Source organism: Myotis myotis, unplaced genomic scaffold (assembly GCF_014108235.1).
Source record: "Myotis myotis isolate mMyoMyo1 unplaced genomic scaffold, mMyoMyo1.p scaffold_m19_p_2, whole genome shotgun sequence".
NCBI lineage: Eukaryota > Metazoa > Chordata > Mammalia > Chiroptera > Vespertilionidae > Myotis > Myotis myotis.
In genome coordinates this window covers 162,318,941-162,343,739 of record NW_023416324.1, presented here as the reverse complement: position 1 = coordinate 162,343,739, position 24,799 = coordinate 162,318,941, and the positions used below count along the sequence as shown (strand labels likewise).

The following is a 24,799-nucleotide window of genomic DNA, read 5'->3' as shown; positions in this document are numbered from 1 at the left end:
GAGCTTGTCAAGTTAGCATGTGGCCTCTTTCGTCCACAGTCAGGTTCAGTAGGGATTCAGAAGAGAGGTACTGGGAGAAGCAAAGAATGGGAGAAAAAAATTATTTTATCCAAAGCTGAACACAGCAGCTAGTCCATGCTCTCTTCCCCAACAAAAGCTCTGAGTGTGTCTATTTGTTTTGCTCCCACAATGAGCTTTGAGCTTGGCAGAGGAGTGTTTCCGGTGAAATGCTTGCTCCCTGTTGCTGGATCACCTAAGGATCCCTGCCTAAACTAGAGTCGGGAGGAGGGGCTCCTGGCTAATTGAAACTCTGTTTCACCACAGAAGTAACATCTACTGTGAATGTGAACCTATTTCCTTCTAAAAATTCCTTTCTTCCTTTTTCCTTCTTTCATTTTTAAAAAACATATAAATTGTGGGTCCATAGGTTTATTCTCACTGTGTCTCTGTACTGCTCCCCTCCACCCTGCCCCCAGCTTCTCTGTGGCCTGTCCTCTTCATTGCAGCTGCCATAACTGCAGGCTCATAGAGAAAGCAGGTCTCTTGTGCTTCGGGAAAATAAATCACCCTCCCATTCTCTGTCTATTAGGCGTAGAAAGTGAAAATGAGCCCTGCCCCGTGCAGCTCAGTGGGTTGGGTGTCATCCAGTGCACCCAAAGGTTGCCGGTTTAATTTCCTGCAGCCTATTGATGTTCCACTCTCACATTGGATGTTTCTCTCTCCCTCTCCCTTTCCATTCCTCTATCTGTAAAAAAAAAAAAAAAAATCTTAAAAGAACATGAAAATAGCATTTGTTTAGCACTGACTAGATGCTAGGTACTACGCTATGCACTTTCTACATATTTCCTTTTTATTTTTTTAAAAGATGAAGGCTACTTTATTGAATGACTGACCGACGTAATTGCCGAGGCCACTGTGTACAGGGAAGAGAGGGGGAGTTTTGTTTCTTGTTCTCTTCTGCCTTGGACAGAGTCCTGATGATCTCCTCCTTCTTGGCCTGGAGCCGCTCTTCAGGGTGCTTGTGGGCCTCCTTGGCCTTAGACCTGCGGGTCTCAGCCTGGTCAGCCAGAAGCTTCTGGTGAGCCTTGTCTGACTTCAGCCTGTGGCTGTGTTGCAGAGAAGAATAGCAGGACTGGGCAGAACATGAATGGACCACAACCCTTCCTCATGTAATCTTGCCTTTAACTTGTTCATCATACCAGAGCCTTCTCCAGGCACTCTTTGGTATAGAGTTGCAGATTTGGACCTTAATCAATATATTCAAAAACTTCTAAAGGTTCAGTAGTATCATGAAGTTACTGTCTGCTCTATCAATGTCCTGTAAGGCAGTCACAGTAAATTCAGGTTTTGGTTGAGCTCAGCCTGGTTGCTGGGCTGATGATGCTGCTGAGCTGCCAGATGTTCTCCACAAACTTCTGCCGGTGCCCCTCCAGGTGGTCACTATGGCCCCACAGTCAGCACTGTCATGGGCGTGGCCCTGCTCTCTGCTTCCTCTGGCCACCACTGCATCTGCTTCCCTTGTGTATCTTCTTTGGAGAAATGTCTGTGTAGCTCCTGTCCCCATGTTTAAATTGGCTTACTTATCTTTTTTTAAAAATTGAATTTATTGGGGTGATATTGGTTGATAGGCTTACTTATCTTTTTATTTTTTATTTATTTATTTATTTTTTAAATATATTTTATTGATTTTTTACAGAGAGGAAGGGAGAGAGATAGAGTTAGAAACATCGATGGGAGAGAAACATCGATCAGCCACCTCCTGCACATCTCCTACTGGGGATGTGCCCGCAACCCAGGTACATGCCCTTGACTGGAATCGAACCTGGGACCTTTCAGTCTGCAGGCCGACGCTCTATCCACTGAGCCAAACCGGTTTTGGCACTTATCTTTTCATTAATGAGCCATTAGAACTCTTCACATATTCTTGCTATAAGTCCCTTATCAGATATATGTTTGCAAATACTTTTCTTTCTCTCTGTTGTGTTGTTTTTTCACTTTCTTGATGGTATTGTTTGGAGCACAATTTTTAATTTTCATGAAGTCCAACCTATCTATTCTTTCTTTTGTCACTTATACTTTGACTAGAGGCCCAGTGCACAAAAATTTGTGCACTCGGCAGGGGGGTGGTCCCTCAGCCTGGCCTGTGCCCTCTCGCAGTCTGGGACGCCTCAGGGGATGACCACCTGCTGGCTTAGGCCAGCTCCCCGGGGGATTGGACCTAAGCTGGCAATCAGACATCCCTCTGGAAGCCTAGGAGCCCTCAGGGTATGTCCACTTGCCAGCGGGGAGCAGGCCTAAGCTGCAGTCGGACATCCTTAGAGCTGCTGAGGAGGCGGGAGAGGCTCCCACCACCACCGCTGTATTGGCAGCCATCAGCCTGGCTTGTGGCTGAGCAGAGCTCCTCCCATGTGGGAGCACAATGACCACCAGAGGGCAGCTCCTGCATTGAGCGTCTGCCCCCTGGTGGTCAGTGTGTGTCATAGTGACCAGTCATTCCCAGTCTTTCTGCTGTTAGGGTCAGTTTGCATATTACCGTTTTATTATATAGGATAGAGGCCTAGTACATGGGTGGTGGCTGGCTGGTTTGCCCTTCAGGGTGGGGGTCCCCACTGGGGTGCCTGACCAGCCTGGGTGAGGGGCTGATGGCTGTTTGCAGCTGGTCACACCCCTTCAGGGTGGGGATCCCCAATGGGGTGCCTGGCCAGCCTGCGTGAGGGGCTGATAGCTCTTTGCAGGCTGGTCAAGCTGCCCCCCCACCCCCAGTGGGGACCCTCACCCCATGGAAGTTTGGCCAGCCTGGGTGAGGGACTGAGGGCTGTTTTCAGGCTGGTCAAGCCCACCCCATGGAGGTTTGGCCAGCCTAGGTGAGGAGCTGATGGCTGTTTTCAGGCTGGCCACACCTCCTTTAGGGTGGGGGTCCCCACTGGGTGCCTGGCCAGTCTGGGTGAGGGGCTGAGGGCCATTTTCAGGCTGACCAAGCCTCCCCAGCGACGGAAGCTCCCAGCCTCTCCTTTTATTCTTTTTTTTCTGGGATTTATTTACCTTCTATAATTGAAACTTTGTAACCTGGAGTGGAGCTCAGAGCCGGCCAGGGCTTGGCTTCCTCCATCACCAGGGGCAACCCAAGGTTCCAGCTCCGTGGCCACGGCTGGCTGAAAGCAGGTATTTGGGGTTTATTTCCCTTCTATAATTGAAACTTTGTTGCTTTGAGTGTAGCTTAGAGCTGGCCACGGCAGGCGGGGGAACCTTGGCTTCCTCCATCACTGGAGCAAGCAAGCCTCCTGCTTGCTGCAGCTCCGTGGCTGCCAGCCGCCATCTTGGTTGGCGGTTAATTTGCATATCTCGCTGATTAGCCAATGGGAGGTGTAGTGAAGGTATGGTCAATTACCATGTTTGTCTATTATTAGGTAAGATGTGTTTAAGAAGGCTTTGCCTAACCCCAGATCATGGGGATTTACTCCTCTGTTTTTCATTGTGAGAATTATACTTTTCTCACAACAGTTTTTCTTAGTTTTTGGCTCTTACAATTATTTCTTTGATCCATTTTGAGTTGGCTCTCCTCTGATAAAACTTTCAGTGATTTTCTATTACAGTTACAATAAAATATAAATTTCTCTGCCTATGACTTCCCTCTCATTTCACACCACTCTCTCTCTTGCTCACCATACTCCAGACTCCCAGATGTCTCATTTCTCAGAATAAGTAAAGGTTGCCTTTTCCTTAGCTTCCTCATCTTTCCTCATCTCTAACTTTTCATGTTGTCTCCTCATGGATGACTTTTCTCCACTACTCTTGTAAAGTAGGTTCTCCATCTCATCCCATTTATTTTCTTATATGATCCCTTTATTTATTATTTTTTAAAGATTTTTTTATTGATTTCAGAGAGGAAGGGAGAGGGGGAGGGAGAGAAAAATCAATGAGAGAATCATTGATCTGCACGCTCCCTACTAGGGATCAAGCCCACAACCTGGGCATTTGCCCTTGACTGGAATCGAACCCAAGACCCTTTAGTCTGCAGGCCGATTCTCTGTCCACTGAGCCAAACCGGCTAGGGCTATACGATCCCCTTTTATTTTCTCAATAGCCTTAATTATCGGCATACTTGTATTTATTTTGCTGCTTTGTTTTTTCACTTTGAGTAATACTTCTTTGGATCTACCATACTGTTTTGCATAGGGTATACATTCGACTCACAAGTTGTTAGAAAGGAGAATGTACAATTAGAAGGGACTTTAGAAATCACCTAATCAACCACTGTTACTTTACAGAAGCAAAAACCAGTCTCTAAAGAGGGTGAACGATATGCTTGGGGTCAGGAGGTGTACCTAGCTTTCATTCTGAGAACTGTAATATTCTCACAACAGTTCCTTTTTCACTTATAACACTTATTTGCCTTATTTCAGTGTCATGCATTTGTTGCAGAATTACTAAAATGAGGGTTGGGTGTGTGTGTGTTTTTTTAGTAATTTCTGATAGACATGACATGATTTCCCTAAGCTTTCTTCCTAAAATGCCTGCCATGGGCCCTGGATCCGAAGGACAGACCCGGTCAGGATCGCCGGAAGCCACACTCCACAAGACCCTCCCTCCGCCCCGCCCCTCCTCCCGCCCCTCGCGGTTCCTCCCTCTCGCGGTTCCCCCTCAGCCACTCCGGCCCCGCTACCCCCGGAGGCCCCGCCCCCTTCCGGGCCCCTGCCCGGCTCCAAGATGGCGCCAGCAGCTTCAGTTCTGGGGGAAGTGAGCTCACACCATTCCGGAAGGGAAGGCGGGAGCAAGCCCGCGGGTGGGTGACCCCCGTGGGGCTGTGGGTGGGGCGGCGGTGTTCACTTTGAGGGCTGGAGCGAGGGCGTGGGACTCTCTCGCCTCTCGAACACGGTCGAGGGCCCAGCACCGGCCTGGTTGGAGGAAGGCACCCCGAGCGGCTCGCCTCTGGCGGAAGGAGAGGCGGCCCTGGGAGCCGGCGTCCCACCCCCGGCGGTCTCCTTCCCCGACCCTCCTCCTCCTGGGCTGCGCGGGCGGCGCCCGCTCGGGCTCGAGGGCTGCGGCGGGAACCGCCTAGCCGGCCGGACCGGGCCCTCCCCCGGAGGACGTGCCGGAGAAGAGGGCGCGCGGCGGGCCGTCCGTCCGCCCCGAGGTCAGGCCGCCGGTCCCGGTCCGTGGTCCTCTGGCCTTTGCCCGGCCCTCTTGGCACCGGCCCCCGACTTGCCCGCGTTGCCTCTGCTCCGAGTATGCCACCAAGCCCTCTGGCGGGGTGACTGTTCTTCGCGGCGCTGCCGGGAAGGAGATCCATGTTGAAAGGCTCCTGTCCGCGCTCCCCTCGCCCGCTGGAAAGTTCCCCTCCAGTGGAACGCTTGTCTTCCTCCCCGGGACCCTCTGATGGGTCCCCCTCCGGCCACCGTCTGATTTAGCTCGGGGATCCCCTGAGGTCCGATCTTAGGAACCATCACCCACACCAGGGCAGAGTCGTTCTCCGCTCCCAAGAAGGGCAAATGGACTTTGGAGTTAAGATGCAGGGGGTTGACCCCGTGTCAACCATGAAAGTCTCAGAGAGCGAGGGAAAGCTGGAGGGCCCGGCCCCGGCCCCGGCCGTGACCCCGAACAAGAACAGCAGCAACAGCAGCGCTGGGGGTGGAATCAGCAGCAGCAGCAGCGGCAGCAGCAGCGGCGGCGGCGGCCGCGGAGGCAATGCAAAAAGCTGGCAGTACAGGTATGGCCCTTTCTCCTAGGTGATCTCCTGGGGTGGAGGTGGGGTGGAAGTGGGGGTGAGGTGAGGGTGCTGGAACCTGCGTTCCTGCCGCTGTTGAAAGGTAAAGCTTTTACACCGACTTCCTGAAGCAACTGATTTCCTTTGGACCTGGGATCACATCTTTCCTTAGCGAGATTTAATCCATTCATTTGTCCGCTCAACAGGTATGTATGGAGGCCCATTGGAGAATACCTACATGTATCCTTGAACTTCCTCTGCAGCCCTAGAGTAACTCTTTCCTCTGATTTAATTCCGTACCCGCTTCTTTCTTTTTTTTTTTTTTATCGTGTTGCAATTTGTTTACAAGCCTGCCTCCTCTGCTTGACTGTCGGGGCAGGGTCTGCTGAACTCAGCTCTCCCCAGAAGCTCGCAAACACTAGGTGCTCAGAAGGTATTTGTCGAGTGACTGGATGACATTAATGAATCAGAAGGATTCTTGCCCTCCGGGTGTTTGTGACTTAAAAGGGGAGAGGTACATAAATGGTTTGAATACAAAGGCAGAGGGACATATGCTGGTGCCTCTGATACTCTAAACCAGTTATACTTGAGTTTCAGTTTGAGTTGACCAGGCCACTTACTAGCACTCTGTCTTGGTAAGAAATTCTACATTTGTTAATTTTCCGTAATACAAATGAAAAACTTAAGGAGCAGGAAGAGAGTCCTGGACAAGCAACAGTTTGTTGTTGTTGTTGTTGTTTGTTTTTTGATATGTAAAGTATAGAGGAAAATACCCTTCCAGAATCTTAAGAATGGATAAAATGAGGATATCCCATGTTAATGGAACTAAAGGGATGAATTCTTTAGGAAAAGGAAATTTTGCCTGTCTCTAGTCCTTTTTAGCGCTTGTGATGCTTGTAGTTGTGAAATTTGTGTGAAACTTTAGATTAAAGCCAAGATTTTGTGAAGGGCTTATCATGAATAATCTTCTATATACATAAAAGCATAAGTGACTGTTTGACTGGTAGCTATGACGCGCACTGACCACCAGGGGGCAGAGGCTCTGACCGGGAGGTTACCTTGCTGCAGGGGTCTGGCAGGGCCAGACATGTCTTGGAGCCCTCCCGTCATCGCTCCCAGGCCCTGATCGTGCCCGGTGGGGTCCCTCCGGGTCCCTCGGCCTGGCCTGCACCCTCTCGCAATTCGGGGCCTCTCTGGGCATGTCCGCAGGCCAGGCCAAGGGACCCCACCAGTGCACAAATCCATGCACTGGGCCTCTAGTATCCATATATGTGGACATATATGACTATATTAGCATACAGAAAAAAAGTGTAGATTATAACTTTTATTGACTGTATGACAGAAAAATATATATAGTTACTGTGAGGTGTCTAGGCCCACTTTTGGAATCAGCATGATGCATTTTTGTATGTGGCTTAAAACTAACCATATAAAATTAATTACTTGGCAGGGATATTTTATATGACTTAAGAAAGAAAGAACCATGGCTGATGTGGCTCAGTTGATTGAAGCATTGTCCTGTACACCAAATGGTTGCAGGTTCAGTTTCCATCAGGGCACATACCTAGGTTTCGGGTTTGATCCCCAGTTGGGGCATGCAAGGGAGGCAACTGATCATCACATCGCTATTTTTCTCCCTTCCTCCCCTCTTCCCTCCCTCTCTCCTTCCCTCCCTCCATCTCTCCCTCCCTCCTTCCCTCTCCCTCTCTCAGTCCCTCCTTCTTTTTCCACTCTCATCTCTCTCTTTCTAAAAATCAATAAAAAAACAGCAACATAGCCTCAGGTGAGGATTTAAGGGAAAAGAAAAGAAAGCAAGGTAAGGTAGTATTCCATGTAGCCTGAGGTCAATTTTCTGACACCCTCAAATCTTTTTTTGAAATCCAGTCTCAATTGAATGGAAAAGTTAAACAAGTTTCTTAGAAGCACTGCAGAGAATTCTTATAAAGCCATGCTGTACTTTCATTCAGAACCCTATTATCCCTTACTTAGGGTATTATTTAATAGTTATATAATTTTCAAACTAGAATCCATTGGAATCACAAATGGAAAAGGTTATCATGGGAAATGTAACAGAGGAAATGGCACTTGACAGTGTAGGACAAGGAAGATTTGAAAAATTAACATGCAGGCTCAGCTATATTACTCCCTAGTACAATAATCATGGTCACAATGACCTTAAGTCACCCAGGAAAGCACACTCTGTTTAAGAAGGTAGAGAACTGTATGACACAATGGTGAACAGTTTCAAAGAAAATAGCAATCGAACCCAGGACCCTTCAGTGTGTTGGCCAATGCTCTATCCACTGAGCTAGGGCTCTTTTCACTTTTTTTAAAAAAAATTTAAATTCTTTATTGTTTAAAATATTACATATGTCTCCTTTTTCCCCCATTGGCCATTCCCACCCCCCAGCACATGCCCTAACCCCCTACTGTCTGTGTTCATGGGTTATGCTTATAGGCATGCATACAAGCCCTTTGGTGGATCTCTGAGGTTGGACAGTCTGTTTGATGCTTCTGTATCTCTGGATCTAATTTTGTTCATCAGTTTATGTTCGTTATACTCCACAAATGAGTGAGATCATGTGATATTTATCTTTCTCTGACTGGCTTATTTCACTTAGCATAATGCTCTCCAGGTTCTTTTTTTTTTTTTAATCAGTAACCACTTTATTATTTTTTTACTTTATTTATTTATTATTAAATCTTTATTGTTGAAGGTATTACATATGTCCCCTTTTTCCCTCATTGATTTCTCCCACTCCGCCTTGCCACTTTCTTGATGTTATTGTCTGTAGCTCAAAAGCTTTTAATTTTTTGAAGCCTAATCCATTTTTCCTTCTTTTGCTTATACTTGGTATCATATCTCAGAAATCATTGCCAAGTTCAAGATCACAAAGACTTATGCAATCGTTTTAATTTAAGAATTATATATTTTAGCACTTACATTTAGATCTCTGATCCATTTTGAGTTAATTTTTCTTTCTTTTTAAAATAGATATCTTCTTATTGATTTTTTTAAGAGAGAAAGGAAGAGGGAGAGAGAGATAGAAACATAGATTGGCTGCCTCCTGCACACCCCCTCCGGGGGCTCAAGTGTAAAAACCCTGGCATGTGCCCTGACTGGGAATCAAACCAGCAACCTTTTGGAGCATGAGAGGACGCTCAATCCACTGAGCCATATTGGCAGGGCTTGAGTTAATTTTTCTTTATGATTAATCTTATTTTTTCTTTTGTGAAATATCTGCTGTTTTTTATTTTTGTTATTTTTCTTGTTAATATACCCGATGTTATTTTTCAAATTTACATATTAATATTTTAGTATCAGTATTTCCTTAAAAATATTTTTTAAAATATATTTTATTGATATTTTACAAAGAGGAAGGGAGAGGGATAGAAAGTTAGAAACATCGATGAGAGAGAAACATCGATCAGCTGCCTACTGCATACTCCCCACTGGGTATGTGCCCACAACCAAGGTACATGCCCTTGACCGGAATCGAACCTGGGACCCTTGAGTCCTCAGGCCGACGCTCTATCCATTGAGCCAAACAGGTTAAGGCTCCTTAAAAATATTTTGTTGGATTTTTTTTTTTTCCTGAATAGGTAAAAGAGTTAAGTGTTTACCTTACATACTTGTCTTAGCCACTGAGTTTCCTTCCCTGGAAACACTGTTTTTTTATTGATTTCTTCATTATAGTTCCAGAAAAATTTATATTAAACCTTTATATAATAACTATGTAACTGCATAGAATATATTTTAATTTTGTATGGTTAAGTTCTTTGCTAAACTTGCTGCAAAGATTTTTCTAGTCTTTGTATTTTGATTTATTACATATTTTCAGGCACAGAGAAAACTTATGTCAGAACTCTTACTCTTTTTCCTTTCACTTCTAGTATAGAAAGTTATTTTTATAAATACTTGTTTTCATATAGTTTTAAAATGATTTGGTCATTTTACATTTAATTTTTAATCTATCTGGAACTTATTTTAAATCCTGTTTGGTAGTGTGTTATCTATTACTGTGCTACGATGTGTGACGACCCCCATGTCCTGCGTGGTTCAGGGTTTGGGTTCTGGAGAAGGGGCCGCACGCAAATGAAAGAGACGAGACAAGAAATAATAATTTGGAAATTGGGGGGCCAGGCGGGAGCCCATCCCAAGAGGAAGCACTCCGCTTTGGCTCAGGCCTGGCAATCCTTTTATTCAGTTTGGGATACACTTATAGCCCGTAGGCAGGCAAGTTCCAGTAACAGGCAGACTGTCTTATCAGTAAGGATTTACATGACTATCTGGTGGGGAAGTTGCTTCAACTACCATTGGACTAAACAGTGGGTGCATAGCCCTGACCTTTGCCAGGGCTCAAGGGTCACCAGCATTCCGGCTCCTTGTCTGCACCTCTCTGCTAGTGAAGACAATGGGTGGCTTCCCACAATCATGTATTCCCAAATTTAGTGTATTGAAAAAGCACCATTTTAAAAAATATATATTTTTATTAATTTCAGAGAGGAAGGGAGAGGGAGAGAGAGATAGAAACATCAATGACGGAAGAGAATCATTGATTGGCTGCCTCCTGCAGCCAGCAACCCAGGCATGTGCCCTTGACCGGAATTGAACCTGGGACCTTTCAGTCTGCAGGTTGACTATTCACTGAGCCAAACCCACTAGGGCACCATTTTTTATCTCAGTGTCTGTGGGTCAGGAATCTCAGTGCAGCTTAGCTGGGTTCTCTGGCTTTGGGTCTTTCACAAGGCTGCAGTCGTCTTGAGGCTCAACTAGGGAGGAGCCACTTCCTGGCTCACTCTTGTGGGTCTTGGCACAATTCAATTATTTTTGCCTTTTGGACAAAGACCATAGTTCCTCATGGCTGACTGTTGGTGGCCTCCTTTGGTTCCTGACCACATGGGCCACCTCATAGAGCAGTTTACTACTTGGCAGCCTGATTCCTCAGAGGGAGAGAGGAAGTGAGAAGGCAAGAAAGCACTAGCAAGATGGAAGTCATAGTGTTTTGTAACCTAAGCGTGGAAGTGAAGTCACATCACTTTTCACTGGTCACTAGAACCAAGTGATGAGGTTCAGCCCACACAAAGGGTGTAAAAAACAGCAGGCTGGAATCACTGAGAGCCATGCAAGAAGGTGCCTATTTCAGATGTCAATATAAATGTACTCTAGATCGTCATCTATTGAGATAGATTTGGCAACTAAGTAGTTGGAAATTTGTTTCTAAAGTCGGAAGTTTGGAACTGAATTTGATTGTTGGAGAATAAGAGGAGTATTAGGAGATAAGTTGCAAAGTGTTAATAATGCTGGAAAAGAAGGAAACTGTTAGAGCAGTGATTTTCAACTGGTGTGCTGCAAGAATTTTTAAGAACATGCAATACCTGGTATTTAGTCGGGGGCACTGACCTCTTTTCCCTTAGATGGTCAAGTGAAAAAATAGCAGCATCCTGCACAATAGCCGTCTGGTGTGAGTGAATCAAAATTATATCTAATTGTGTGTGTGTGTCAGATTGGCAAAAGATGTAATATATTTTTTGGTGTTCTGCAGAATTTTTGTAATTTGAGTGCCATGAGATGAAAAAAGTTGAAAATCACTGCATTAGAGGAAGATTGTTAGACCTTGGTGATGGATTGGGTGGAGAGTGGTAGTGAGACAAAGAAGTAAAATTGACTTCACTCATCCAGATTTGAAACTTTGGAAAGTCTACAGGAGAAAATGATTTGGGAGTCGTGTGATGCATTTGGTTTTAGGTATGTTGAGCTTAACTTGCTGTAATGGGTAAGTGGTATACTCATCCGTACCTTAGACATATAAGGCATTAGAAATGTGGATAATTGCCTTCATAGTATTAGAATATGTTCACTTCTGTTATCACATTTAAACCTCACAAAAGTTCTTTAAGGCATTGTTATTCCCATTTTACAGTTGAAGAAAATGGAAATCAAATGAGTTGGCCAAAGTTACATAGCCAGTGAATAGAACTTTTATTCCTAGGTATTAAAAGTACATAAGCTCTCTAAAGGAATGAATAATTATTGATAAATAATTAGTGGTGGTTTTATCATTTACTAGTGTTCTAACTCATGCAGCAAGTATTTTTGAGCCTCTATCATGTGTGAAGCCCTCTGAAGCCTAAATTAATGTGTATACTTAGAGCAATGAAAGAAGGGACCCCAAGGCTTATTTGGGGAAGATCATGAAAAAGAATCAGAAAAGGGAAAAACCTCAGCTTCAATTGCAAAATTTATCATGATGATCGTTTTTTAAACCAAAGCTGAGAAGTGAATTTAGTAGGTTAGCCTTAAATTTTTGTCTTTCCTGAGTAATTGATACTCATTATGTGTTAGGGTCGCTAAAGGAGGGCCCCTTTGGCCTCTTGCGTTCCTCCTCCGGCGACCCTAACATTATGATGTGGTCTTTGATCACCATTTAAGAGGAAAGAAAATTTAATTCTGAATTCTTTCTTCCTTTTTCAAAGTAAATGTTCAAAGTTTATAAAATGTGCATGTTTCCATTTTTATATTCTGCATGTCAGCTGTCAGGAAAATTTACAGATCTGCAGATCTGCCACTTGTTTGTCAAAGTGGACAGAAGAGAACTACCCAGAGGAGGAACTGAAAAGCAAATTGGGGTATACGATGGGCCTGCTTTTTCTTATTTAGGCTCTGTTTTGGCTAACCACCATTCACAGACAGGCAGATCTTTTTTCTTCATTAGCAGATAGTTGTATGTTTCAGTAAATGGGTAAAAGTCTGCAGATGTATAGTACAGAAAGAATTTTTGTGGTCAAACATTATGTCTTCCAGTTTAAATACCCTATTACAAGAAAAGGTACTTATTTACCAATAGGAAAGGAGATCTCCTAAATATAACCTAATGTTTACTGTCTTCTAGTTTTTGCCACTTTTTTTTAGGATGATTTAAAGAAAAAGTCATAAATGTTTCTTTTTTTCTCTGTAGGGGTTAAAGAAAAGTTGAATCTATTTTTCTGTACCCTAATTTTTGTTTTCTTTATCTGGAATCTGCTATAGATGCTAGTAAAATCAAGAGAAGGACTACTTGTAGACATATAACTGAAAACTATAAAACATTGTTCCAGAAATCTAGTGAGAGTTATACCAAGCCTTGAGGAATAAGATGTGGTGTATTATGATATTCTTTAATTTCTTAATATCCATATATTTTTGCTTTACAGGTCTCAATACAGTCCATTTGAGTTAATATTTTCCATAGAAGTTATACTGTATCAGAACTATACAAACAGGTTAACGTTAGACTCTGCAAATTAGTCTTTTTAGTCCTTTTCAAAAAATCACATAGTTTAGGTCCCAGAGAAAATTGTTCATCAAATAAATTTGTGGGAAATTAGGTCTTTTTATTTATTTTTATTTTTTTATTAAAATGTTTTTATTGATTTTCAAAGAGGGAGAAAGGGAGAGGGAGAAGAGAGAGATAGAAACATCAATTATGAGAATAACTAATTGGCTGCCTTCTGCACTCCCCACACTGGGGATTGAACCCACAACCCAGGCATGTGCCCTGACTGGGAATCAAACCATGATCTCCAGGTTCATATGTCGACACTCAACCACTGAGCCATGCTTTTTAAACTCTTGTTTTTGCTTTTGAAAACAGTGGAAAATATTCTTATTTTTTATTTATTTTTTATTTTTTTAAAAATGAATCTTTATTGTTCAGATTATTACAGTTGTTCCCCCTTCCCCCCCCCCCCCCATAGTTCCCCTCCACCCAGTTCCCACCCCACCCTCTGCCCTTACCCCGCCACTGTCCTCATCCATAGGTGTACACTTTTTGTTGCTGGGTCATACACATGGAAAATGTAGCTATGCAACGTGTCCCTGTGTTTGGCCACACAGGGACCGTCTCAGCCTCACAGGGATATTCTTATTTTTTAAAAAAGTTTTTATTGATATCCGAGAGAGGAAGGGAGAGGGAGACAGGGATAAAAGCATCAATGATGAGAGAGAATCATTGATCGGCTGCCTCCTGCATGCTCCCCTGACTGGGGATTGAGCCTGAAACCCAGGCACATCCCCTGACCAGGAATTGGGAATTCGAACCCAACTTCCTGGTTCATGGGTCGATGCTCAATCACAGCCACACTGGCCAGGCTGCAAAATATTCTTGATGTAAATCATACTACCTTGAAGAGAGGGAATGTTTTTGTTCCCTTTGAAGGAACATCTTCCCTGTACTGAAACGTCTCCTGTACTGATTTTGCTTAATAAAATGTTTTGTGTCCATACTTATTCAGATTAAACTTAAAACAAAATAGCCTGATTAGCCCTGACCGGTTTGGCTCAGTGGATAGAGCATCGGCCTGGGGACTGAAGGGTCCTGGGTTCGATTCCGGTCAAGGGCATGTACCTTGGTTGCGGGCATATCCCCAGTGTGGGGTGTGCAGGAGGCAGCTGATCGATGTTTCTGTCTCATCGATGTTTCTGGCTCTCTATCCCTCTTCCTTCCTCTCTGTAAAAAATCAATAAAATATATATTTTTTAAAATAGCCTGATTAAATAGTTACATTATTGCTTTGGCATTACCATTTCTGGGTTTTAGGACAGTTTATAGAGCAATTTAGTTTGCTGGTGAAAGAAGGGATTTTCCTTTTGGTTTATTAGGTGTTGTAACAAAGGTGTCTCCCTGAACTTGAGTATTTGGCAGGTTTACTTCCATTGCTATTCTTGAGGTTGGCTAGAAGGTCCCCGGAGGGGATAAACTGAAGTCTGTAGCTGCTACTGGCTGTAGCTGGAAACCCTAGTCTGAGGGATAGAAAGGAGAGAAAACCAGATGAACAAGAGGGAAAACAAAGAAAGAAAAAGGACAGCAAAGAGGTAGAAGGAGGAAGGGAAGGAGCGAGGGAGGGAAGGGAATGGAATAAAATGAGAATGTGATCTTCGAATTCAGGAGCGTCAGATTTGGGGAGAAACCCAATTGTGTTCTGAGAGGGAAAGAAAGAGATAAGAGTCTATAAAGACAGAAAAGGGGCAGGGGCTTTCAAAGGGATTACATAAATTACTCTGAAAGAGCTGTGATTGGGCTGGCAAGCACACTTCCACTATGCTATACATGATTAATTGCTTATGTCTGTTGCTAGGTGAAAATTTATTTTTTAATAGAAAGTTCAATACTGCAGAGCCAGTTCCAGGAACTGTATCAGTATGTTGCCATTTGGTTTAACCCAGTTTAAATTGTTTCACATGAGGAGGGTGAGTTAGCTCAGCTTCCCAGAGACCTCCAGGCTCTATTTTAGATTGTTCTCTTGACAATATCAATTTCATTTTGTGGGTTTTCTTTCACATTTTCTCATTTTGATCAAGGTCTTTCCTTAGAAAACATCAGTGGTCAACCATTAGTAACTAGAGTTGGTCCATCTTTAACAAAGCCACATTGATCCTTCATCGCTGGAAGGCTCACACCGGTTTGTCATGTCCCAGGTAGAAGGGAAAGTAATCTCCTGAGTGTACAGTAAGAGAGCTTATGGCCACATTTGAAGTAAAGCTTGTTGGGAGCAGAGCTAAGTCATAGTCCTCGAATTAGAAGTTCCTTGGTAGAGGTGGTCTTAGTCAGATTCATTCATTTTAACATCTGTAGACATTGGGCTACCGTTCCCTAACAGTGACTCCGGTCTCCTTTCAGTAGTGCAGACTTATACATCACTTGATTTCATCTCATGGGTCTGCTGATAATAATTTCAAAAGGAGACTGTTTTGGGCGAAGGGAGTAGATCTTAGGTTGAGGCTTAGGCCAAGGCAGATTAAAAGACTATGGGTTTAAAAAAAAAAAAAGACTATGGGTTTTGCCAATTGAGTTTGTTGCCATTTATTTTTATTTTTTATTTTTTTTTAGAGATAGTGGAAGGGAGTGGGGAGAGACAGAGAAACATCTGTGTGAGAGAGACACATCGATTGGTTGCCTCCCTGCACTCTCCCGAGAAGACCAGGGCTGGGGATTGAGCCTGCAACTGAGGTATGAGGCATGTGCTCTTGACCAGAATTGAATCTTACCCTTCAGTCTGAGGGCCAATGCTCTCTAACCACTGAGAAACTGGTTAGGGCTTTGCCAGTTGAGTTTCGATTACCTGGTTAGTTTGTTCTACAAGACCAGAGGACTGGGAATGATAAACACAATGGAAATGTTAAATCAGCCAGATCTTACAAACAGATTATGTAATCTGTCCTGTGAAGTGGAGCTCTATGGGATTCCCCAAGTTGGAAAGCTCTTCTCTAAGAGTATTTTACTTACTGCTGAGGCTGTGGCTCTGCCACAAGGGAATGCCTCCACCCAATGAGAAATCATACAAATCTTTCCTAACACATAGTTATCCTTGAGAAGGGGGCAACTAAATAAGTCCATTTGTCAGACCTCAAAGAACCCCAAAGGCAAGGTGAAATTCCCCATACAGGTGTGAATGAGTTTTCCAGGGTTGTGCTTGGGACAGCATTAATAGCATACCAGGGAAGTTATCTTTGGAGGTGGCTTTCAGTAGTATTGTGTTCCCCATAAAACCATTTTGTAAGTGTTGGAATGAGTTAAGTCATGTTCATATTGTAATATGTGATGTTGTATGCAATTGGAGGAGTGGTCAGACATTTTTGACCTACTGATATGTTTCTTTTTTTTTTTTTTTTTTAATATATATTTTATTGATTTTTTACAGAGAGGAAGGGAGAGAGATAGAGAGTTAGAAACATCGATGAGAGAGAAACATCGATCAGCTGCCTCCTGCACATCTCCCACTGGGGATGTGCCCGCAACCCAGGTACATGCCCTTGACCGGAATCGAACCTGGGACCTTTCAGTCCGCAGGCCGACGCTCTATCCACTGAGCCAAACCGGTTTCGGCATACTGATATGTTTCTTTTGGGGTCAAATTTATAGCCTTGTTCTAACCATTTCTTTCTATATTTTGTCAAACAGCTAGATCCTGTTTTTATTGATTTCAGAGAAAGGGGAAGGGAAAGATAGAAACATCAATGATAAGAAAGTATCATTGACTGGCTGCCTTCTGCACAATTCCCACCAGGGATGGAGCCCGAAACTGGGGCAGGTGCCCTGACCGGGAATTGAACTGTGACCTCCTGGTTCATGGATCGATGCTCAACCACGGAGCCACACTGGCCGGGCCATAATGTTTTCTTTAAATCTCCAGTTATTTCAGCTGGTAGCATATGTACTTTTGTTAGGGGCTGAGATTGTTCTAATGCTGCTAATTCAGCAACAGCAGCCAAATGATTACCTCCACTTTCGTCAGTGTTTGCCATTAAATGTCCAGGGATTTTTATGATTGCTAAAGATGTAGGTAATTGGATAGCCTCTAAGAGTTCTAAAACATAACTGTATTTTATCCTTTGTCCAGAAGAAGTCAGGGGTCCTCTCATTTCCAGAGCATACCAAAGTCCTGGGCAACACCAAAAACATACCTGCTGTCAGTATAAATGTTAGCCATCTTTGGCCAAATTGCAAGTTCAAAGTAATGTATAGAACAGAAGTTGCCTGAGGCATTGGACTGGCTTCAGTGGTTTTATTTAGAGAGATGATTGCATAGCTTGCTTGATAGTGGCCTATTTCATCCTTTTGGTAAGAACCATCAGTAAACCAAACTAATTCAGCATTGTCAAGAGATGTTTTCTGTAAATCAATTCAAGGAGCTAGTAGTCAGCCTCTTAATGTCAGGCAGTCATGAGGGCTTTCATCAGAGGGGGAGAGTATCAGGGTTCAGAGTATTACAGTGAGCAGTAGTCACAGTAGATGGAGACAATAAAAGAAGTTTATAGCATGCTTGCAGGTAGGCTCCATGAGGCACATAAAGACTTAGTGGAGAGCCTATTATTATCTTTTCTACATGTTGAATTGGCAGTGGCTACAAGTAGCTCTCATATAGAAAAGGAGACCTTTGGCTGCCAGATCTGATTGTTGGCTACAGTATCCAGGGGGTCCATGTTGGTTTCCATGTTGGTTTCCATGTCATTGGGCCAAAACACCTATTGTATTTCCTTCTCTTTCATGGATGAAAAGGAAAAAGGGCAATTGATAATTAGACGACTTTCTCTATGAGCCCAGATTAGCTAATAGAGGTCGGAGAACCCTGGCTCATGTTTGGATATGAGGAGAAATACTCTGGCAAACACAATAATGGGGTCCTCTTTGGCACTAGGGAAATCTTTAATACTGGCATGGAGCTCAGTTTTAGTCCATGGGCTTATAAGAAATAAGGGGTCCAGACCCATCCTGGGCCAGACCCATCCAATGGTTTGACTATTTATTTATTTATTTATTTATTTATTTATTTATTTATAAATATATTTTATTGATTTTTTACAGAGAGGAAGGGAGAGGGATAGAGAGTTAGAAACATCAATGAGAGAGAAACATCGATCAGCTGCCTCCTGCACACTCCCTACTGGGGATGTGCCCGCAACCAAGGTACATGCCCTTGACCGGAATTGAACCTGGGACCCTTGAGTCTGCAGGACGACGCTCTATCCACTGAGCCAAACCGGCCAGGGCCGATGGTTTGACTTTAAATGGGGCGGTAATGAACCCAATGAGCCTCGGGTTCATTGTTGTGGACAGGGAAGTCATTCAGTGAAGGGTTAAGAGGGGGGAGGACCGGCTAGCAGCAAAGAGCAAAAGGTGTAGATAATGAGACTCGTGGTGTAAAGTTCCATAAACTCGCTTCTACTCAGGCCAGAAACATGCCAGTAGGATGGTTTTGAGCTATCTTCGAACATTTGGAAGTTTTTTTCAAACTAATAAGCCTCTGAGATAACTCAGTTTACTTTGGTTACTATATAATTTGTGTCCTGGAGGGAAACAATTTTTGAGTCACTTATGTGTTTGGAGGCTTCAGAATGCCAATTAAAATATGCTTCCCAGCCCTAACCAGTTTGGCTCACTGGATAGAGCGTCGGCCTGCGGACTCAGGGGTCCCAGGTTCGATTCTGGTCAAGGGCATGTACCTTGGTTGTGGGCACATACCCAGTTAGGGGGTGTTCAGGAGGCAGCTGATCGATGTTTCTGTCCCATCGATGTTTCTAACTCTCTATCCCCCTTCCTTCCTCTCTGTAGAAAATCAATAAAATATATTTTTAAAAAAATGCTTCCCATTCATATTGCTTATTTTTATTTTTAAAATTTTTTAAAATATATTTTTATTGATTTCAGAGAGGAAGGAAGAGGGAGAGAGAGATAGAAACATCCATGATGAGAGAGAATCATGGTGGATCGGCTGCCTCCTACACGCCCCCCACTGCAGATCGAGCCCATAACCCGGGCATGTGCCCTTGACCGGAATCAAACCTGGGACCTTTCAGTTAGCAGGCTGATGCTCTAACCATTGAGCAAACCGTCTAGGGCCAGGTTGCTTAGTTTTATAGTCTTTTTCCAATTGACTGTGCAGAAAGAGAAACAGAGGAGAGATTGATTGACTGCCTCCTGCATACCCCCTACTGGGGATCGAGCCTGCAACCCTGGTATGTGTCCTGACCTGGAATTGAACTGGTGACCTCCAATGGCATGGAACAACACAGTCAACTGGGCCATACCGGCTGGGCAGCACTGAACATTCTTTGTTTTTTTTAAAATATATTTTTATTGATTTTAGAGAGGAAGGGAGAGGGGGAGAGAGAGAGAGAAACATCAATGAAGAGAGAAACATCAATGAAGAGAGAGAACCATTGATAGGCTGCCTCCTGCACACACCATACTGGGGATTGAGACCACAACCTGGACACATACCCCACATGTCCTGACCGGTAATTGAACCGTGACCTCCTGGTTCATAGGTCAATGCTCAACCACTGAGCCATGCCAGCTGGACTCATCACTGATGTTTCTATCTCTCCCTCTGCTTTCCTCTCTGAAATCAATAAAAATATTTTAAAAAACACACAAATAAAACAAAAAATAAGTCTATGTGTCCAACCCAAACCACGTGTGGGAACGCTATTCAGAGTACACTAGATGTTCAGGGCTAATTTGAGAGTAGGGGCCCTGTCCAGAGTACGCCAGATGTTCAAGGCCAATCTGACTGTGGGAATCCTAATCAGCGTGTTCAAGGCTAGTTTACTATATGCAGGTGCAAAAGCAAGGACGCAGCAAGCACAGGCGTACCTTTCTGTAGCCCAAATACTGAGGTCACTATTTGGCATAAAGCCTCTTTTGTTTGAGCTTACTAGAGGCCTGATGCACGAAATTCATGCAAGGGGCTCGGCCCTCGCAGCCACAGTGACTTGCCTCGGCCCTCACAGCCCCGGCTTCATCTGTAAGGTCGTTCAGCTGTCCAGTCTAATTACACTTTTATTATTATAGATGACTACTTATGTCTTCTCTGTCCAATATCCTGCATCCAAGGAGGTCCAGTCCCTGGCAGAGGGACTTGGACCCAACAATTGGCATAGTGGAGCAGGATTCAAGGAGTGAGTATGCCAACAATTGGCACAGCAAGCAGGATTCAGGAGTATGTGCAGACTCAGGAGCAAGTGCTCCTGACACCATGCTACCTTATTATTGGGTAGCATGTATGTCCCACAGGTCCCTTAAATTCAGCATAAGTTGGAACAAATCCAGAACTTCCTCTATGATCCTAATTTCTCTGAAGCATTACTATCTACACAGTGTTCCATCTGGAAATCTGGATGTTGCCTTTGTTTCTTCTCTCGTACCCTTATTCTCACTTTTGTTCTCTTTCTCACTTTACATCTGATCAATCAAGACCAATAACTTTAACCTCAATCACTATTTAATCCTGTCTTTTTTTAGTGAACCTTGTATCTTCAACTAAATTCCTTTCATTTCTATGACAGCTAAAAACAGTCTCGGTGTGTCCTTTCCAGTAGGAGCCCTTCTTACTGTCTTTTTCTTCAGGAGACATAATTCTTTAGATTATGGATTGGGGTTGGAGAATTACCTTTTTTAAAAATTTTCCCATTCTTTTCAGTGGATTTTCAGAGTGCTTTGCATTTAAAAGATACTGGTAATTGTGTTGAACTGAAATAAAAGGATTCAAAGCTGTTCAAAAATAGGCTAAAGGTGAGTGAGTGACTGTGGTGTGTGTGTGTGTGTGTGTGTGTGTGTGTGTGTGTGTGAGAGAGAGAGAGAGAGAGAGAGAGAGAGATGGTGTGATGGAATACTACACAGCCATAGAACAGAATGAAATCTTGTCATTTGTGACAAAATGGATGGTGCCTTGAGGGTATAATGCTAAGGGAAATAAGAGAGATGGAGAAAGGCACATACTATATGATTTCACTCGTATATGGAATCTAAAAAACAAAAACAAGCTCATAGATAAAGAGAATAGATTGGTGGTTATCAGAGGGGAAGGGGGTTGGGGGATATGTGACAGGGGTTAAGGGGTCAATTGTACAGTGATAGATGGTAACTAGACTTTTGGGGGTTATTTTGTGGTATATACTGATTAAAATTATAATGTGGTATACCTGAGACTTATTTTAAAGCTATGTATCTTCCTTAAGTCTGATAAAGAAGGGGAAACTAAGAAATAAATATGTTATAGCAATGGAGATTTAGGAATTGAAGCAATAATTGTTAAGGCTTATAGAAGGAGATGAGCCTCAGACTAAATATAATAATGCCACTTGGCATAATTCAGTTAATCAACTATTTTTCTAGACTGTCAGCTTCTAGAGCTAATCCCAATTAAATGTTAACAATTAAAAGATCAGAATATACACAATTTGTTGAGTGGTAGAGTTGAGGAAGGACTGATGAAGAAATTAACCTTTTCATGATTTATTTTTTAGTGTATTAGGCTTTTGGACCATCATCTTTTACTTCATAGAACATAAAATAGGAGTATGGTATAATCAGATACGGGGTGTATTTCCACTTTAACAACTAGATTTAATTCATATTAACAGGTATATTTAAAATATAAAAATTAGCACATTTTAAATGGGAGCAAAGCTTGAGGATTAAAGGTATTCCATGATAACTCAATTATAAAGAAGTAAAAGAAAGGAAAAGAGTGAACAAAAGAGACAAGCCTACAACGCTCTTTATTCTGGCCACCAGATGGCACAGTTGTTCCACATCAGCTGGTTGCACTGAATACAGAAGGGGAAGGATGAGAGAGGAGGGACTGCATAACCTGCTGTTCTAAAGAACAGGATGTTCTTAAGTTGGTGCTTTGTAACCTCAGATAGTGAATGCTTTATATAGTAAAAGCAGGCAGCAGTTTATAATCACATGTTCAAATCTCTAATTCTTTTGAGGCTGGCTTTATGTTACTGTCAAATAAAGTATATCATCTCATAATTTTTGTGAGAAAACTTTTTATTTATTTATTTATTTTTTAATATATATTTTATTGATTTTTTACAGAGAGGAAGGGAGAGAGATAGAGAGTTAGAAACATCGATGAGAGAGAAACATTGATCAGCTGCCTCCTGCACACCTCCCACTGGGGATGTGCCCGCAACCAACGTACATGCCCTTGACCGGAATCGAACCTGGGGCCTTTCAGTCTGCAGGCCGACGCTCTATCCACTGAGCCAAACCAGTTATGGCAAAGTTAACTCTTTTTAGATATAACCATCAACAAAATATTAATAACATTAAAAACTGAACATTACTATACTGTGAAATATGAAAATATACTTATATATATTTTTTAATCCTCGCCCAAGGATATGATTTTATTGATTTTAGAGAGAGGAAGGTAGAGAAGGGGGGAGAGAGACAGAGAAAGAGAGAGAGAGAGAGAGAGGGAGGGAGAGGGAGAGAGAGAAACATCAATGGTGTGAGAGAGAAACATTTATCGGTTGCCTCCTGTGCACTCTGACTGGGGATCGAACCTGCAACCTAGGTATGTGCTCTGACCGGGAATCAAACCCTCGACCTTTTGGTGTACAGGACAATGCTCCAACCAAGTGAGCCACCCAGCCGGGGCTACTTTGATTTTATTTAGTGAATGATGCTACTGAAATTGTACTTTTAAAAATTTATTGATAGCTGTTAAATAACTTAGATATGAGGAATACCTTTAGTAAAATGAGAAACTGAACAAAGGTAAAGGAGATGAGGCATTATCTTTGATTGCTTTCAGATGCAAATTTTGTTTTTCTCAGTTGTAGATAGTGAATTGTTTTTTCTCCGTCTTCTTTTTTCTGGGTATACTTTGCATTTTCTCCACATTGCACATGTGCATTTGAAGAATACATATAGTCCTAGAACCAGAGAAATTGAACCATAATTGAGTTGTAATGTTTTTATTACACACTAATAGCTATGTAATGAGGCTTGGTGTAGAGATTTACAGAGCCTAAATAAATAAATATTATTCAGGTTATGGAGCTATAGGACAGAGTGGACAAAGAATATATTGTTAAATTGAGGTATAATTGACATATTACATTATAGTAGTTTTGGGTACACAACATAATGATTTGATGTTTGTATATACAGTATTGTGAAATGATCACCACAGTAAGTGCAGTTAACATCCATCACTACACATAGTATCACATTTTTTTTCTTGTGATGAGAACTTTTAAGTTCTAATTTGGTAACTTTTAAATATATAATACAGTATTATTAACTATAGTCACCATGCTGTATCTTATATCCCCAGGACTTAATTATTTTATAACTGGAAGTTTGTATCTTTTACCCATCCATCTCACAACCTACCAATCTCTTTTTTTTTTTTGGTTTGTTTATATATATATATAAATTGATTTCAGAGAGGAAGGGAGAGAGAGAGAGAGTTAGAAACATCAATGATGAGAATCATGGATTGGCTGTGTCCTGCACGCCCCACAACAATAGGGAATCAAACTGTGATCTCCTGGTTCATAGGTTGATGATCAACCACTGAGCCATGTGGGCTGGACATCAATCTCTTCTTTGTATTGGAGTTCTTCTCCCCTTCTCACTTCTTCTCCTCTTCCTCCTTCTCATCCTCCTCTTTCCACATATAAGTGAAGGAATGTTTTGAGGACAAGAACAGTTGAGGGACTCTGAACTATGCATTAAATATCTAATACAGGAAGGGAAATTACTTTTGGGCAGAGTCCAGGGGCATTGGGATTCCTGTGGCCCCAAAGAACTGTTTAAGCCTGAAGACGGGGAAAGATGTGAGAGCCAGCAATTTAAGTATCTCTGCCTTTTCAAGTACTGGTGGAACTGAAAGAATTAACTTTGCTATGACCTGGGACTGGGAGTAGAGAAACTCTAGTAAAATCCCAAGGGGCTGTTTTTTGTTTGTTTGAACAAAGTGTAGCTTGTTATTGAATGTGTTACAAAAGCGGTTTGGTCAAAAAGACCAAAGCCCATGTCATCATCAGACTCCTCAGATTCTTCTTTCTTTGCCTCCACTTTCTGCTCCTCAGCTGGGGCAGCAGTTTTAACATGTCAGAATACATATGTAATTATCAGAACATCAGGCTGGCATTTTAGAAGTAGACAAAGCTTTATCTTCTTGAGATTAATGACCTTATGAAACCAAAAGGACCTGAGCCATTTTACTTAACATTAATAAATAGTGTCTTGCTAGCCTTACAATGGAAGAAAGATACAGAAAAACCCCCACATATTTAATCATGGGATCAGTTCTCTATTTTCAGATTTGATCTTTATTTTCAAGCACTTTGAAGAAATGAGATTAGAAAGGCACCCCACATTGAGTTTATTCCTGAAACACCCCCCTACTCGCTCTCTAATAATAACTGCTAGAATCTTATAGTCAGTGTGGTTATTTTGTTTGCCTGAGAATATCCTTATCTTCAACCCTTTTCATCTGTCATTCAGATCAATCTAAATCTTTTTTGGACTTTATTCTATTGGATGTGTCCACTCTCCCTTGCTCTTTTGCCTTTGATGTTTCAAAGGTGACCGATTGCCTGGTTAGCTGAAATTTTACTAAATATGCTGCGTGACTCAGGGATAGTAGAGAAAATAAATGTTTAATATCCATTGCATTTTATAGTGTAAAGTTAAAACTTTAGAGTAGGTACCTTTAAAAGGAGTTCTTAATGTAATTTATAAAATAAAAAGCCCATATATAAAAAGATATGACAATATATTTTCCTAAGTAGAAGGAAACTTAAAA

At 42.5% G+C, this 24,799-nt stretch overlaps 1 protein-coding gene across 3 annotated transcripts in view; it reads left to right on the top strand.

Moving 5' to 3' along the window:
• The first annotated feature begins 4,769 nt into the window (after positions 1–4,769).
• The window catches only part of OSBPL11 (oxysterol binding protein like 11), an 84,061-nt gene continuing 64,031 nt past the window's right edge, over positions 4,770–24,799 (top strand). Inside the window, exon 1 of one of the 3 annotated variants that reach the window (XR_004973954.1) lies at positions 4,770–5,707. Coding sequence is in view for 2 of the 3 variants with exons in the window: in XM_036348697.1 (XP_036204590.1) it covers positions 5,490–5,707 (218 nt within the window). In the remaining variant the exon portion in view is untranslated. Of the gene's footprint in view, positions 5,708–11,403; positions 11,454–24,799 lie in introns of those variants that run through there. The other 2 variants (XM_036348697.1, XM_036348698.1) reach the window with 2 other exon arrangements.